The sequence below is a fragment of the Neopelma chrysocephalum genome, unplaced genomic scaffold, assembly GCF_003984885.1.
Source record: "Neopelma chrysocephalum unplaced genomic scaffold, ASM398488v2 Primary Assembly neopelma1_24, whole genome shotgun sequence".
Taxonomy (NCBI): domain Eukaryota; kingdom Metazoa; phylum Chordata; class Aves; order Passeriformes; family Pipridae; genus Neopelma; species Neopelma chrysocephalum.
Window position 1 is genome coordinate 16,541,545 of NW_020897693.1, and position 13,947 is coordinate 16,555,491.

Consider the following 13,947-nt stretch of genomic DNA (forward strand, 5'->3'; position numbering starts at 1 on the left):
CTTTTGGACCGTCCTGTTAGAACTGGGTTAAATCCTGTTCTGCTACTTCTGGATGAGGACCAGCAGGTTATACTGCAGTAAGTGTTCTTTGACATTGATGAGCTGCAGCTCAGACAGCATCCCCGGTTTCTACCTGTGCAGCCAGTGAATATTCTACAGCTTTGTTAGTGTTTGAATATTTTGAACTAACACGCATTTTTCAAGGGAGAAGTAAACACAATTCACATATGAATGATGTTTGAACTTAACTCTGGAAGCTTTAACACCATTGCTGGTATGTATGTGAGCTCTCTGATGAATCAGTCTGGTGATTAGTCATAAAGAATTCAAGGGTCCATCCACTGAGCAAGTCTTTCAGTACTTTTAATGCCAGTTGAGAATTACAACTTCCATTTAAAAATTACACTTCTCATAAATACACTGACTTTAGCATTAAGTATCTTACATGCCACTGTATTGTATTTTAAATACAATGTAAACATCTCCAAATGCTGGCCATCTCATCTTTACCTGTGCAGTTTTTGGACGCTTGGGAGAGGGGCAGGGATGTGAGGGGGAAAAAAAAAATCAATGAACGAAAGAAAAATGCACCCCAAAGTACTTTGGCTGATGTTCCTGAGTTAGCCCTAGTACTTGTGCTGGTACCAAGGTCCTTAGTGTCATTTTGGAGGGGGATCTTGTTCCAGCAAAACATGCATGTTCTTGACACACTGCTCAGGAGGCATTTGACATTAGAAAGGGTGAGTGGAGAAGTGAGCAGAAGCCACACGTTCCTGAGGAAAGTACATTGTAGTTCCTTTGGACGTTAGTATTAGAGGGGGCTGTACATCTGCTATTTTAGCAGTACTGTTACTTGAGCTTGGGGAGAATTACTCATCTCCTTTTACAGAACAGAAGTGCACCCACAAGATAGTTAAGAGGGTGAAGGTTGATCCTGGCAGCTCAAACTGTGACATATTTTGAGAAACATACCCTGGCCTCTAGTGGAATAGTTATAAGCTGCATGTTGCATACATCTCCCCTTTAAAAAAAGGGTATGTTAGTTAGCCAAATGAGTAACCTTACCTGTGTAAGAAGCTGAGAAAAACTTTCCCCTCCTTTCCTAAAGCCAGTAAGAGTTTTCTTGGAGTCTTGCCGCTCAGTTACAGCTGGCTCCTTTTCGAAACAGCTTTAGTAGTAAGTAAATAGATGATACCACAGCAAAGAATAGCACAGGTTTCTGATTTAAATGAATTAATACTAAGAATGGGCTAATTCTTTGGCCTAAACCTCGGCTTAGATCAAGGTTCTTTTGGGAAAAGATGGCCTGAGCCAACACTAGACACGCCTGTTGCAAAAGTGTTCAAGCCAACTTCACTTAGCTCCTTGCCCTAATTTTGGTCTGAATTACACAGACCTGCAGCAATAGAGTTGGTGCGTAAACATCCCTTACAACTGGACAATAACAGGACCGTGGAGGTACAGTTCAAAAAACAGCACAAAAAAAGACACAGCCTTGGACTTAATCCCTTGTAAACAGAAGAAAAACAAATTGAAAGAACTGTCCCCCTTAAACCATCAATGATCAAGTTGCCCATAATTCAAACCTGGAGTTACTTGCAATGTCCATGTCTGCGACTGGAGGCTGTAGCAGCATCCCAGGGGCTGGTGTTTCAACAGCTATGGCACTGCTCTCTACGCACCGACATGCCACCTCTTCCTGGTGTTAACCCACAGCTCTGCCCAGGCTGCGCTTTCCAGAGTCTCTCCTCACTTCCTCCAGGGTCACACAGCCCCGTTTTCTTGTCTGGGTTTTTGTACGGATGCCCGGGAAGTGTTGAGTGATGGGGCCAATGTGCAGAGGAACCCAGCCAGCAGGGTGAGGCCCAGCCCTCCCCAGGCACAGAACATGGACCAGCCATAGCCATGACTGATGTCCTCTGGCAGCCCATAGACGTAGCGAGGATAGCGAGATAACTCAAAATTGATCCCAGCTACGCATGTGCAGAGTGAGATGATACAGCATGTACCTGCAGGAGAAAAGCAAGAGGGTTCTACACTGCCCTCAGACAGGTTAATTATGCGCTGGGTTTTTAACCCTAGGTATTTTCAGTCATGAATTTTCAAAATCAAGAATTACCCTTGGGTTTTTTCTTCAGTCCTACCAGTCATTCTTATTATAAAGCAGAGAAAAAAAAAAAAAAAAGGGAAAATATGTGGGACTGCAGGATACCTTGATTCACAAATAACCAATATTGTCTTAGCTCCTTCTGTTGCAATTTTGAACTCAGTCACGTATAGTTCACCAACTAATGTCATCAGGTTCCAGACAGTATCCGAGCAGTTTCTCCTATAGAAGGTTAATACTGAATCCCAGTGCTGCAAGTGCAGCACTGCTTGGTTTCTACTAGGAACACCTATACTTCTGCCAGCTGTACCCTAGGCCCATAGACAGTGCCCAGGATTTTGTCATCTGCTACACATTCACTAAACACCTATATAGAGGAAGAAAAAATCATAAGAAACATAATGCAAGGCACTCTAGTATGTCTAATATGCACTAGTACACTAGTCTCAAGGTGATCATTTTATTCTCTCCAGCTGTACATTTATGTCTAAATACTAATGACAGCTCTTACTGCTGACAGCATGCCCATCACACTAAGTGCAAAAGCACTTGAAGGGGACCCAGTCTACCTCTTCCACTTACAATACTTTACTCGTTCACTGCTGTGCAATAAAGAAACCAAAATGTTCCCAAAGGAAACTGCAGTTAAGCAGCACATAAGATTATCAAGGACAGCACAAGCCTAACTTCCAGCCTTTCTAGCATCACACTATGTCAGTAGGGTGGGTTTTGTGCAGCCTTCCAAAAACACTCCTTGAGAAGGCTTGTCTATGGCAAGGGAAGATTTCCCCACACACTCTACCCCAAAAGAGGCACCAAACCAGTGTCACACCTACTTGTTCAGGTGGTAGAGATGCTGTTAACCAAGAAGTTCCTTGCTTGCAGCCATTATAGATGCTGACACTGGGCCTCTAGGGTAGCAGGTCTGGCTTTTAGGTAATTTGCAATTTTTCATACTTGAAAATTGCATATTTACTGCTTGCACCCCACCCTTGGAGCATCTCAGTACCTCACGCAGTACCTCACCCTTTTGGTACACTTGTTGTTGCTACTATGTCCTTTCAAATAAAGATAAAATACTGACCATTTTTAAGCTGAACAATCAAAGAAAGGTTTTCAGAAAAACCTCTGGCCACCCAGAAAGTCTGCTCCCAGCCAGGACAAACAGATCTAACACTGGAAAGCACTAAGTTCATGTCCTTATCACTGGACTAATGTTCTCCCAGGCTTGGCTGGGTTTGGACTTCATTATTACACTTCATCTTTGAGTATCAGAAAGGTGCTCCAAATCAAATTGTTTGTTTGTTATGATTCCCTAGGGAAAACTGAGCTGAGCTGTCTGAAAGGAGCCACAGGCCGCACATTTGGAGCATGAAAGAGGACAGTGCTCATTGTGCACATGATCTCTGGGGCTACACACCAGCTCTCTAGAGCAGAAGGCTCATACACATACATTGGGGGTCTACTCAGAAACATGCAAATACCCATGCAATCACAGATCCTGCCCACTGCTGGAAGTGGTAACTGCACTGTGCTGACTAAAAAATTTTGCTGCTTCATGTGGTTGCTGTGGGCTGACTTGACTTTTACAAGCCAGCAATACTGAATGTGGTAACTTGAGGAGCAGAAGCAAAAGGCTCTCACCTCCCATCAGGAAGAGCAGCCCAGCCACATACTGCATAAGCTCCTGCTGTTTGCAGCAGCCCAGCACACCAATGATCCACCCAAACAGGATGATGGAGACTGCCATGCCAATGAAGCCAGCTGTCATCCTCCGCAGATCTGAAGAAAGAGAAAGGAGAAAAGCAAAAAAGAAGACATGAAGATGGTGGCACCTAGACAGGACAGCCAGGGGAGAGTCCAGACAGATGTAGATTTACTGGTTCTAAAGTTTATACTTCACCCATGGATTCCTCCTCCTGTAGCTTCTTTGAGATAGTTTGCCCAACATGGGATAGAAGGGGTGTATTATGAACTCAGCACTATGCTAATACTGCAGGGGCTTTTTTTCTTTTTCTGGTGTGGTGTCTTTCTTTGGGATAGAGCTTGTTGGAGGAGTGCCTGCTGAAAATAGAAACAAAAGAAGCGAGAGGGGACACTGAAGGGAACTAAAGGACTAGCACATGGAAGGCAACGTGAACTGAAAAGAAGAATAGTGGGAGGACCGAAGCAGACAGCAGATCGATACAGTATTATGGGAACAAATCCAGTAACAAGCTCTAAAAAAAAGCTTGGGTACCAGTGATATGAAGAGCACTTAGTCATCCATAGTAAAATTGCTGTTCTTGTCTCCTCCTAGTTCAGTCTCTAGCTGAAATAAGATTTCCTTGGCATGGACTCTCACATGACAGGGGCTAGGCTGAATTATGTGAGGCAATAGAAAAAGAAAAAAAAAACAGAAAAGCAGGAGCAGAAAAAACTGATTAAATCATTCTCAGTCACAGGCTACAGGTCAGTTATCTGTGTGGGAAGGACTTGGGCATAAGGCAGCTTGTGGGCCAGGTGCTAGTAACAAGAAGTTGAAAGGACAAACGGAGATGTTCCCTAAAATAGTTGGTCACCAGAGGGTTGCACCAGGTCACCAGGTGCACACAGAAAAACGCAACAAGGTCTATACAGTGATGCAGCACCTTTGCTGTAAGCCAGCTAGGACCTGTCTGTCCCCAGATCCACCTTGCAGCACACTCCATACACACCCGTATTCCTGAATTCACAGCTTTAAGCCCCTCCAAACCTCATGTCCCCTTCCAATTATACTGTCGGCTGCTTGCACTCCCTCACTAATAAATGTGTATTTATGCTTAGAGCCCAGTGACACCTAGGTGACTCAGAACCCTCATTTGGCATCACATTAAGGCTTGAAGTAATCCAAACAGTCTTGTACACTACTTTGGGTTACTTACGGAGCGCATGCCACTCATCCTGCCGGATTGTGTTTGTGATGTTGACAGGCAAGTTGCGAGGCAGAGAGCTGGAGGTATAGTGGTACTTCACAGCAGTGCAGCGCTGGATAACTCCTGTAAAAGAAACATCAGTGTGAAACAGCATGACAGCTCTATGCCTTGCACTTGCTGTTGAGTTGGCTGGCCTGGCAGAACTCACATAGGGGAAGCTTTAGTTCGGTAACAGAGCAAATGTAACCAAAAAAGAGCTGCTTACTTCAAAGGCTTTGGGATTAGGAGGGGAGGGAACCTTGCTACAAAGAAACACCAGCAAAGAGGAAACTAGGTGCTGATCCAGGCAAGCTCCGAGCAGCAATAGATAAAAGTAAACATTAAGGACAGTGACCAAAAACATCTCCAGAAGCTTCCTAGAGGAACTGCTATGGGATGTCTCAGGGCACAAGAACGTGTCCAAGTACCAAGACTTGTTTTGTCTCTAAGACAGAGTTGAACCACTTTGAAAATCTTGCATGAATGCTGGGAAGTGACCTGCATGGGAAAATCATTTGAATTCACTCCAATAGTCATCAACTCTTTGCTTTATTTTCAATGAATAATAGTACCCAGGTAGGCTTGTTTCCACTATAGCTTAAGAAAAGTGTACCCCACATGTAAATGTGAACATACAAGCATGTTCTTCTTGAAATGGATTTTCAGTTCAGAAAATGGGAGAGAATAAACATGGATGGTGGGATAGAAGTGAACAGCTAGAAAGGTAAAAGAGCTAATTAGTACAAAAAGTTCCCCTTAAACAATGGTTACAGGGTCATTACTGCTCTTTAAATGTTGGGGCAGAAGAACCAATCAAAAACAATGAGTTGGCCAGTGAGCTAATTAAGCTGATGAACAGTCACAAGCATAGAGCTGCAAACTCAGTGATCAGCTTTGTAAAAGACACCAGAAAACCCATGAGAAGCTATGGGCTTTGTGCAGTTCCCCCGGCAATGAGAAACATGATTTTGTTCTCTAACGATGTTTACTGGGACTACTGACCTGGTTTCTGCAAGGACTTGCAAAGAGGAAACCCCCGTTTCACGACATTAGGAGTTGCATGCAAGAGGCCCAGACAATCCAGTCATCAGGCCAGGATAGGAAAGGTGATCTGGATTTCCCCCCATTTCAAGCATGCCCCCACCCTCAGATGTACTTCCCACTACACCCCTTCCCCTGCTGTCGCTCCCTGACACTTCCCCAACACCACAGAGCACTGGCAGTGAGACACGATACACGGAGTTCTGCCCTTCACCTTCAGCCATTCTCCACCACCCTGTGGAGCAGTGCTCCCTCTTTGCACTTATCTCAGGACAAGTGTCTAGAGCCACCTGAATAAATGATCAGCAAGACAACCCAGTGACAGACTATGCCAGTTCATTTGAAAAGGCTATAAATATTAAGTTAAGAATTTAGGCCATAAGCAGCACATCACAGTATCTAATTAAATTTCATCTGTAACTGCTGACTGAATTCAACTTCAATATTGACATGATTTACATGTGTTGTAGAGAAATATGTATTCAGAACAAACGAATGACATCAGATTTCAGATTACAATGCACTGGACTCATTAAAATATGATCTATGCACTTACATATTCTGATTATAAAAGTAGCATACATGAAGCAGTATTTTTTCATAAGAGCAAGGACTACTATTTTTATACCTCATTAAAGAAAAAGCGAAGACTAGAGATGTACATCTCTCATGATCAAAGCTATGGACTCCTCAGCTAAAACATCACTGAGAAAAATACTTGCTCTATGTAATTCCAAGAGTTTAACATGTAAACTTAAACTAAAATCTCTTCACCTTCCTATACAAACCTGGTTACTTGGAAGTTTTTGAATATCAATTCATTCTGCCTTTGGTTTAGAAATTATACTCCTAATCCTTTCTTCCCTGTAATTCAAAGTGCTAATTTTATGTAGGTAGCACATACAATTATACTAAAACAGCAAGTTTGCAAAACAAAGAGCTCAGGAGTTCACAAATTTTAGGGTTTTTGCTCACCACTGACCTCTAATCCACGTGCTTGGTGACGGCCTTTGGACTACACCAGCACAAGCCATTTTTCTAACAAGATTCCCATTTCCCTTAGAGCAGAGGCTGGACCTACTCTGGTGTGAGTCACCATAAGCAAAACAAGAGAGGTCTCTCTATGTAGGTCTGCTAAAAAAGCTGAAATAGGCAGGCAAGAGTCAGGGGATCAGGGAAGCAGTGAGGGGGATCTCTCAGTTGAATACCTACCAGCTTTCTCCCAGAAAACCATAACATGCACCCAGGCAATCTTCAGTAGCCAGATTTTGCATCTGCAGTCGCTAGTTCATGTTTCCCATTTTCTGAGACAATCTCTAGGTCTCATTTGCAGAGACGCCATGCACTCAATTATGGCCAGGTACTCCACAGGGCTGTATTTAAAGTCATATAACACCTTGTTCTCTAAGTACTCAAGAAAAAAAAAAGTAAAAATCAAAATCAGGTCTGCAGTCTCAAAATTATTGTGAAGTCAAAGGTATTTCAAAGGTACTCCAATAAGTCCTTTGACCTGATCCCTTACATACCTTAAATTGCAGTCTATAGAATAGGGACAGCATCCTGCCCTCCATTTCAGAAACCTTTTTTTTAATAATACAGTGAGACAAGCACCATAAGAAAGCCTGCCAAAATTAAAAGCTTTGCCTTCAGGCAAGGGCTCGAACAGAACAGAGTCACATGGTGATCAACAAGTAAGTAAGCGTTGTATTTTTTGGCACACAAGTAAATTAAGAATACAGGACAGAAGGGGGCAGGTGCTCATGTCATTAGCTTACCATAAAGCACATGTACAAGAAAAAGATTAGACAGACAGCCTGATCCCAGCATTTCTAAGGGGCCTTAAAAGAACAGTGTGAAAATCGCACAATGTGCATTTTACATGTGCAATTTTCTTGATTAAAAGATAAACATGAACTGCAACGAACTCCATCCAGCAGTGTCACACTGACACTTTAATGGCCAAACTACATGCCTGTGCCTTCTCACAGCCAACATTGTTTCTAACACCTTGTCCTCAATGTGTTTTTTTTACCCTTCAAGATTACAAATGCAGACAGGTTCCCCTCCCACAACCCTTGGAACTCACACAACCCAAAACAGTACATGTGAGTGTCCCTGAACGAGTCCTTTCTCCTGACTGAATATGAAGGCTGGGATATATTAGAAGATGTTGGCTAAAATAGCTAGATATCCAGGCAGAGCACAGGTCCCTTGTTCCTAAACTGCCAGAAACCTGGAAACACAGACGCAGGCCTGCTGTGATACATTCAGTTTGTAATCCTGGGCTCAGTGTACCCTGACTTTCTCTCAATTCAGTTTTTGTCTCTCTCCAACTTTGAAACGTGAGTTTTCTTCTCTTTATTGCCCATGTTCCACTTATAAGGAGGAAATGGAGGGGTTCTCATTTTCAGTTCTGCTATGTGGCCCAGTCCTATCTTAGAGTAGTTTGACTCTCACACAGCTGGGAGAGACCCTCTTCTGACCATGAGCAGCCATGGGCAGTTAACAATTCATTACCACATGAGGTCTGGCCCTCCCCTCCCTTATGCCCCGGACCAAGTGGCCACTGAAGCTCCCTGGCGTATTCCTACCATTTCTGCCCAAGATTGTGAGGAGCATCACAGCTATGGGTTCACTCTGTCCATATCGGCACCCAAGGGCCACCAGATCAAATAAATCAACTTTCCTTTAAGATACCATGATACTTTTTACAGATCACACTTACTGACAGATCATACTTACCAAGGACCATGACCAAAGAGATTGAGTTTATTAAACATGCCACTATAGTAGATCCTCTACAGGCCTCACAGTCAATCCTCTAATTCTTCCAATTTATCATCAGTCGGAAAGAATAGGAACAGTACAGACACCAGGACTGAGCAGTTTTCTCTCAAGGGCCTCATTACTGCCACAAACTGTTGTGTTCTTCTCCTTAAGCACCCAGTGGTTCTCCTCACATTCTCAGCTACATAATGATACTAAGAAATCTTTTCTGCCCAGTCTATGTGAGACGTACCAGTCCCATCCCAGAGACTTTTCAGAGCAAGCTTGAAAAGCAATAAAATCCCCAGTTTATCAGCAGTGATGAACCGTTTCTTTTTAATTCCTTCAATTTATGCATGTTTTTCAAATGAACCCACCAAGTTATCCAAAGCACCCTGTTAGAATGGATCTGTCCTAATTAATCATTTTCTACTGTCACCATTTTGTAAGCAACACTCTTTTACTCTAATAGGTAGAGAAATCTCTAAACAGGATATAATAAATCCCTGTAAGACCTCACTACTTAAAAATACTCCACGTAGAAGGTTTTTGCTGTAGCATCAGTTATCCAACGTGTAATCCACATAGCACAGGCTCTACAAGATGATGTATTTACTCAAGTTCTTGCACTCACAGAGTCCCTCCTTACACACATAGATCCCCATAATTTCCCCATGAAGTGGTTCAGTTCTCTGGCTGCTATCTCTTACTGACTGCTAATCTCCATTTTTCCCACGTGGTTTGTACATTATTTCTTCTTTTGCCCTCTTAATTGTATTTTTAAAATGAAAAAAGATATTTTTTCACAGTTCCAAAATGGTGATTCTGCATTTTAAGAAAAATCCCACACATCATTCCCATCTTACATTTAAACATCTCCCACCTCTCAGTTTTGAGCTACATTTTTTGACTTCTGCCTTTTCCTTTTAAACATATGAAGTAAATATATTTTATTTTTTTTTAATATTTATTTTAGATATATAAATGGATGCATGCATATGCATCATTAGCTACAATGCTCAAGTATGAAAGTTTCCACAGAACCATTTTGTATTAATAGCAGTAGATAAATACAGGACTGAAAATCCATCCAATTATCTAAATGGATAAGAGTATTTATGGACTTAGCAATTTATTCAGAATTCAAGATAGACACAGAAAGAAATCTTATTCCAGAGAGAGTAAGAAAAATGGAGAGTATAAATCCAAACCAAAATTAACACAGGAGTGTGAGAAAAAAAATTTACTCCTCTGTCACTAAAAGCCTATAAAAATCTATAAATAAGGAAATACTAGGAATATAAGAAGGCATCACACATCACCAAAGAGCTAGCTGAAAACTTAATGCAAATCAAGGAGGAAGTAGGACTTTCAGAGGTGCATAATAGTAATCTTCAGCTCACATCAGGGAAAAAACACCTGTTTTTTTCTTTTTGGAAGGCCTAGATCTAGTATCATGCTTGAGAGAACAGCTCAGACGCAGCCACACCTGACCGTCAGTTGGAAAAGGTTGCTTAATCACAGTTATCAGAGAAAAAGACAGGCACAGCAGGAACAAGGAAAGGCTGCTAGTAAAGGAGGTCAGGGGAAGGGATAAGAGAGTCATATGTATTTAAAGATCTGATTCTACAAAAACTATTATTAATAATTTCCCTCTATAAGATGACACATAAATCTTTACAGTAGCAACTGCAGACCTAATAGGCAAAGAATATGAGGGAAGCAAGGCTTGTAGGGAAAGGCAAGATCTGTTTTTAGAACAGCTGAAAAAAAAAGAAATAAAGTAGAAAGAAAACCTTTTGGATTTACAGTTTTACACATAAGACCCTGAGGAAGATAATTCACCACCCTGTAATGCCCTCGTGCATGTAGAAAGCAGACTCAAGCCTCTCTGTCTGACTGTTGAGGTGTTGGAAAAATATCTCTGAAACAGAAGTACTGACGACCAAACTAGTATTCCTCCCATTCCTTCCCCCCAGCTTAGCTAATCTCAATGGGAGCTGAAAGCATTTTGCTTGATGTGAAGCAAAACAATAGATAAATATTTTACATGACAGCCACAATTAATAGGAAGAAATTAAAGAGCTGCCTTTTAGTAAAAGGAGCTCAACATGGAAATTAAAAAATGAAAATGCATAAAAAGAATTCTAGGAGATTAAATGGAGAAAGAAGCTAAGCACACAGCACTAGACTTTCTAGAAATAAGAGTAACTGCTGTGCATTGGAAAGAAGGGACAAAGACGAGCTGAGATTCACAGTGCCAGTCTATCCAGCCTCTGCTGTGCAGGACTGGCGTCACAGTTGGAAGCCAAGCCGAAAACTGCTCTCGTTTTCTTAAGATAGCATTTCCATTTTGTGCCTCAATGGAAGCACTTCTCCCAGTTCCTCTTCTTCCTGTGCTAATATGTACCTGCGGGAACAGTAAATCCTGTTATCTATCATTAACCATACATAACCCATTGGCTTCATGGGTCAGCCCGCTACATTATTTGTACCATCAAGTGCAGGAATTTTATTCATACTTCGTGGCCTGCTTGGCTTTGTAGCATGTGCCACAATAGTAGAAGATCCACAGCTTTCTCTTCTGTCGCCCTGGGGACCCTGAGTGACATCCATCACCATGAAAGCCTGGCAATCTATTGCAGCAATGAAAACTCCCCGCTGCAAGAAGAGGAACAACAGGTCCCTTTCACCTTGCTGTAAAAATCACAGCACTATGAACAATACTGCACATTTCTCAGCACTCAATAAGAAGAAAGTGCCAGGATTAGGAGGACGCCCACCGAGACCACGCTCGAGAGTCAGGCCCTGCACTGGGCCCCCGAAGGGGCTCTCCGAGGACATGGTTCCACCCAGCACTGCAGCATTTTAAGCAGAGGGAGGTGCACAAAACCGGGATAGGGTCAGGGCCACGCTCGCCGCTTCCCGCACGCCAGGGACACCAGGAGCCACGGGGCTGGTCGGGGCTCCGTCCGCGCTCTCCCGCCGGCCCGTCCTCGCCGCAGCAGCTGCAGCCGCGGCCCCGCCCGCAGACCTGGCGCCCCGGCGGGGCCGCGCTCAGCACCACGGACAGCGGCGGGGCCGCCACCGCCCCCCGCCCCCGCACCTTTCCGGATGAGCTCCTCGCTGTCCGGCTCGTAGCCCGCGCGGTGGCAGCGCCTCCAGAGCCCCGAGACGGTGGAGTTGAAGCGGCGGCCGCAGTGCGAGTCCAGCGCGGCGGAAGCGGCGGCGGCCGGGGCGGGGGCCGGGGGCCGCCCGGGCAGGAGCGCCCGCGGGGGCCGGGCGCGAAGCGGCAGGTGCGAGCTGGGCGCCGACATGGAGCCGGGCGGGTCGCTGCGCTTGTGGCCGAAGCCGCGGCAGCGCTCGCGGTGCCGCCGCGCGTCCGTCTCGTACCAGGAGTCGGTGCCGATGGCCACGGCCAGGAGGGCGAGGGCGGCGGCGGCCAGGAGCAGCCCGGTGCCGCTCAGCGCCTGAGCCGCGGCCGCCATCTTACCGCGCCGGGGGTGGCAGGGGCGGGCGCTTCCCTGCAGCCCTACTGGGGCCGCCGCCCGCAGCACCGCCCCCGGAAGGGACACCGGGCCAGCGCCCCCAGCGCCCCGGCACCGCGCCGAGCTCCCTGCTGTACCGGCGCATCCCCTCCGGGGCCCTCCGGCCCGGGCTCGAGGGAGTCCCGGACGCGGACCCCCGCCACAGCATCGGGCTCCTGCTCCGCGGACCGAGGCCCCCTCCCTTGGCAGAGTCCCTGTGTCCCGCCTCCGGCAGCTACCAGGGGATGGATGACCGGGGGAAGGGGTGAGCAGAGCCCCCGACCCTTTCCGCGGCCTCCCTTTGTCCGTCCATCCGGCCTGCCCGGAGGGCAGAAGGGCAGAGATCAGCCCTGCTCACACCGAGAGGCCGCGGCAGCCAGCAGTTTTTCAAAGGGAGGCGAACTACAAACATCTCCCCCAACAGCATTTGTTGACGTTTGGATGATGATTTCTCCTCAATCCCTCATTAGCAGTTAATGGAAAATAAGGCCTGAAAAGCTGAAAAATGTCAATCTATTTTATGCAATGAGAAGCAGGCTAAATCCACGCCATTAGTTAAATGCAGCATTTCCAGGGGCACAAAATCCCTTCTGATCCTGCTTGTTATATGGGACTTGTTCCTCCAGCTCCAGCACTATCACTCAGATGCCAAAGCCAGTTGTTAGGCCATTGTCTTGTCAATTCTTGCCCCAGATAAAATGATCTACTGATATGTCTAAATTAAAAATTTATTGCCCAGTTTTGAAATTCTTAGTTTTGTTTGTTAGAAGTACTTTAAATTGTTTCCCAGGAGCAACTGATCAACTGTAGGAGATTCAGATCCTTCCCCCCCCGCCTTGTCACTTCTTGGTCTCTCATCCACACCAAGCACAGCTCACACACCCTTCCCAGCACTTCTCCCGCAACACTGCCCAGAACAGCACACTGCTTATCTCCCCAGAGCACTATGCCTGGTGGAAACATGCAGCAGTCACAGCTAAAGCTTGTTTTAACCACATTTCAGCATGATCCTCTTCTGCAGTTTGCACTGGACAGATGGGATTACCATCCATGCAGCTGCACATTAGTGCCTTCAAGGCAGACAAATTGAAAGGGCTGCTGTCAAAAGAATTTTCTTACACATACCAGCTAAATTAAATCTTCCACATGAAGAGTGAAAAATAATTTTCAAATACAATCACTGCTCTATATAACATGAAAAAATCCTTCAATTGTAATAGCTCTTTCCTGGAAAGATCCAAATATTCACATTTCCTAAATCTGCAATCCTATTATGTCACCCCACCCTCTACATCAGTGCCTGAAGCTATAGTTTTAGAAGAGAGGGGCCTCAGAAAAACCATCACCTTAGAAAGTTCCCATGTACGAGACTCCTTCCAATTATTCTCCCTTCTTGCTACTGCAATTAGTACCAGCACAGACAAAGAGTGCAGTGTGGTAAGTCCAGGGACAGAGACTCCAAAATGTAGGTTTCTGGTGAAGTCCACAGACCGTGAAATCACACCCTTGATCACCTACCTGCCTTCGTCTTCTTCTAGCTCTTGAGCTTTCCATCTTCTTACAGAACACTTAC

At 44.9% G+C, this 13,947-nt stretch overlaps 1 protein-coding gene across 1 annotated transcript; it reads right to left on the reverse strand.

Moving 5' to 3' along the window:
• Positions 1–345: 345 nt before the first annotated feature.
• LOC113978179 (transmembrane protein 178B-like) lies at positions 346–12,586 on the reverse strand. The gene is made up of 4 exons (XM_027704910.1): positions 11,954–12,586; positions 5,011–5,124; positions 3,752–3,889; positions 346–2,009 (listed from the first exon to the last, which is right to left on the reverse strand). The coding sequence occupies exons 1-4, from the start codon at positions 12,333–12,335 to the stop codon at positions 1,765–1,767; spliced, it is 879 nt and encodes a 292-aa protein (XP_027560711.1). The 5' UTR covers positions 12,336–12,586; the 3' UTR covers positions 346–1,764.
• Positions 12,587–13,947: the final 1,361 nt, after the last annotated feature.